We start from the raw sequence: 2,500 nt of genomic DNA on the forward strand, positions 1-2,500 counted from the left end.
ATACATACATACATACATATATATATATATATATATATATATATATACAAACACACACACATGCATACATAAGCACACACATATACAAACATACATACATATATATATATATATATATATATATATATTCATATAAACACATACATACAAACATACACACACATATATGCATACGTACATATACGCATACATTAATGCGTGCATACATATGATGACTCTTTTAGCTAGTCAAAAATATTATCATATATATTTCTACATTTGCTTCTGACTTTGTAAATTATTCTGAGCTCTAGTTCCCAGAAAGCATCCAGTTACAATGTAACTCTACATGGACAAGGATGTCAAGCTGTCTGGTTCGAAATAAACAAATTCAATTCCTGCCTAGATATGACAGAATAAACCCAGTTTCATAATATAAGAAACATTACTAATTAATTGGTCGATAAGAATGATGCATACACTGTATAACAGAAATACATACATAACTGACACTTGCATAAGAAATGTAAAAGTATAAATAAAACAAATTTATCTTATATAGAAGAGAATGACAAAATTACTCATAATATGAAAAAGATGACATAATTAAAGCTAATTAAATAACTTTTCTCTTTTACTCTAAATGATCCGGTCAGTTTAGACACTAGCCGAATGAAAAATAAAACAACAGCTGTATTAAATTTTAAATACAATAATGCAAATTGATAAAGTTTAGAGAAAATAATAACAGATTTAAAATAGATTTTATCAGCACAGGTTTTATTATTTAGAATATTGTTTACCTGGAGTACTTCTGGAAATACTAGATCGGAGAGACTAATTTCAAGGGAAGTTTCCTCGTCGTCTGTTTCATAAGAAGACATGTTTTGATTTAATATAAGATCCAGCAGTTGCTACTACTATTACGGAGTGGGGCCCCAAAGAGAGATAATTATTGCCAGGAGTGTGTAAACACAATATCTAGTTTGTAAGCAGCTGAGAACTGTTATCATTTGGATACAGTTGTTAAATCAGCCACTCAAATATTTCTTTTGCCTGTCCTGTTTCTGTTGCAACCTTCCTCCAACTCACTCCCTCCATCTTCTTAAATTCATTGTTAGCTTCTCAATAAGTTCTATTAGACTACTATTGTCATTGTGTCAAGCAGAGCCAGTTGATAGGCCTAACAAAGTTATAAAAGAAGGGCAACATAGGAACAGCTGTAATGAAAGTGTGGAAAGTGTGATCTTTGTTTGAAAAAGCAAAGAAAGATTTATAAAACTTGAAAATACAATAGAATAGGAGAGGGAATATGCATCTTTATACTCATTCAGAAGAAATAACACATTTTCAAAATGATCTAGATTTATGTAAGATTTGTACTTATTCCGAGAAACTTTATATATTCATTGCATCACCAAGATATCGGTGACATGGAAACTTTTTGCAAGAAATGGATAAATAGCTTCATTTTACATCATTTAAACGGATCAAAATAACCTAGTATTTTAAAATTAGCTTTTACAGCTTTCCTGAATCAATCCACTTATTTAAGAGATATACCCATTTGCATAAAGGTAAGTGAGAATAATTTTTTTTTTAAATAAGAGATCCAAGTGAGATGTGACAGAATTCTATTTTTAATCCTTTGTATTTGTTCTTATACGTAAGCAAGGAACAACACTGTAGCAGATACCATGTGGTTCAGTGGCATCAAAGAAAAGATAATTATAGATTTATCTAACGTGGTGTTCTTGTTGATTTTTATCCTTCTATAAGCCAGGATCTTCTTCTAAAAAACAATCTAATTTTCTAACACAAACAAACACCTTACAATGTGATTATATGCATACCAAGATATCTCTTCACTTTAGAAGAGATATCTCTTCGCTTCACTGAATTAAGAGGGGTATTATTACAAAAAATCCTGATGCCGTTAAAACCTGTAAACTATTATGTTCACATGCTAGTGTTACAATTTGTTATAATTTGTGAACAAGTCCTTGCTCAAAATAACAGAAAGCTCTTTGTTGGCATTAAGATGAACTAGTACAAAAATCATAAGCTTATGATTATGAATATCGTGTGCAGCAGAAAAAGTGACTATCTTAGGAAATAAATCATGACATTCAAATACAGTTTGAGAATAAGTGTTCAAGCAACCCTTGCAACAGTAAGCTTGTTTCAAATTACTGAAATCAAACATCCCGTTCTACATTAACACAGCATTAAACCACTCACACAATACTACAAAACATTGGGCCCAAGATATCAGTAAGATAAGTGTATTGTAGTCCAAGGAATCCACATAGTATAATGGCAAAGCACTAACAGACAACCATTAGCAGAAAAAAAAATTTAAGTATTCATTAACAGCAAATAACAAATACCTCAAAAGTACTGCAAAAAGAAATGTTATTTGGAATAACTGACATGTATTAAAAGTCAAGAACCAATACTGCAAAATGTTTTCTCTCTCTGATCAGCTCGATCTTTTGGAATATCCACAAATTCAAACAGC

The 2,500-nt window shown here is 30.6% G+C and overlaps 2 protein-coding genes across 7 annotated transcripts in view; one reads left to right on the forward strand and one right to left on the reverse strand.

Moving 5' to 3' along the window:
* LOC106883429 (dixin) overlaps positions 1-2,500 on the reverse strand; it is a 64,159-nt gene that overhangs the window by 42,152 nt on the left and 19,507 nt on the right. Inside the window, exon 1 of one of the 6 annotated variants that reach the window (XM_014934436.2) lies at positions 783-923. The exons of the other annotated variants lie outside the window; for them this stretch is intronic. Coding sequence (XP_014789922.1) covers positions 783-863 — 81 coding nt within the window. The 5' untranslated portion in view covers positions 864-923. Of the gene's footprint in view, positions 1-782; positions 924-2,500 lie in introns of those variants that run through there. 6 annotated transcript variants of the gene reach the window in all.
* Positions 1,112-2,500, forward strand: part of LOC128250260 (uncharacterized) — a 35,544-nt gene continuing 34,155 nt past the window's right edge. The window contains exon 1 of the mRNA XM_052974995.1: positions 1,112-1,556. The gene's annotated coding sequence lies outside the window, so the exon portion shown is untranslated. The remainder of the gene's footprint in view (positions 1,557-2,500) is intronic.

The sequence above is a fragment of the Octopus bimaculoides genome, chromosome 20 (assembly GCF_001194135.2).
Source record: "Octopus bimaculoides isolate UCB-OBI-ISO-001 chromosome 20, ASM119413v2, whole genome shotgun sequence".
NCBI lineage: Eukaryota > Metazoa > Mollusca > Cephalopoda > Octopoda > Octopodidae > Octopus > Octopus bimaculoides.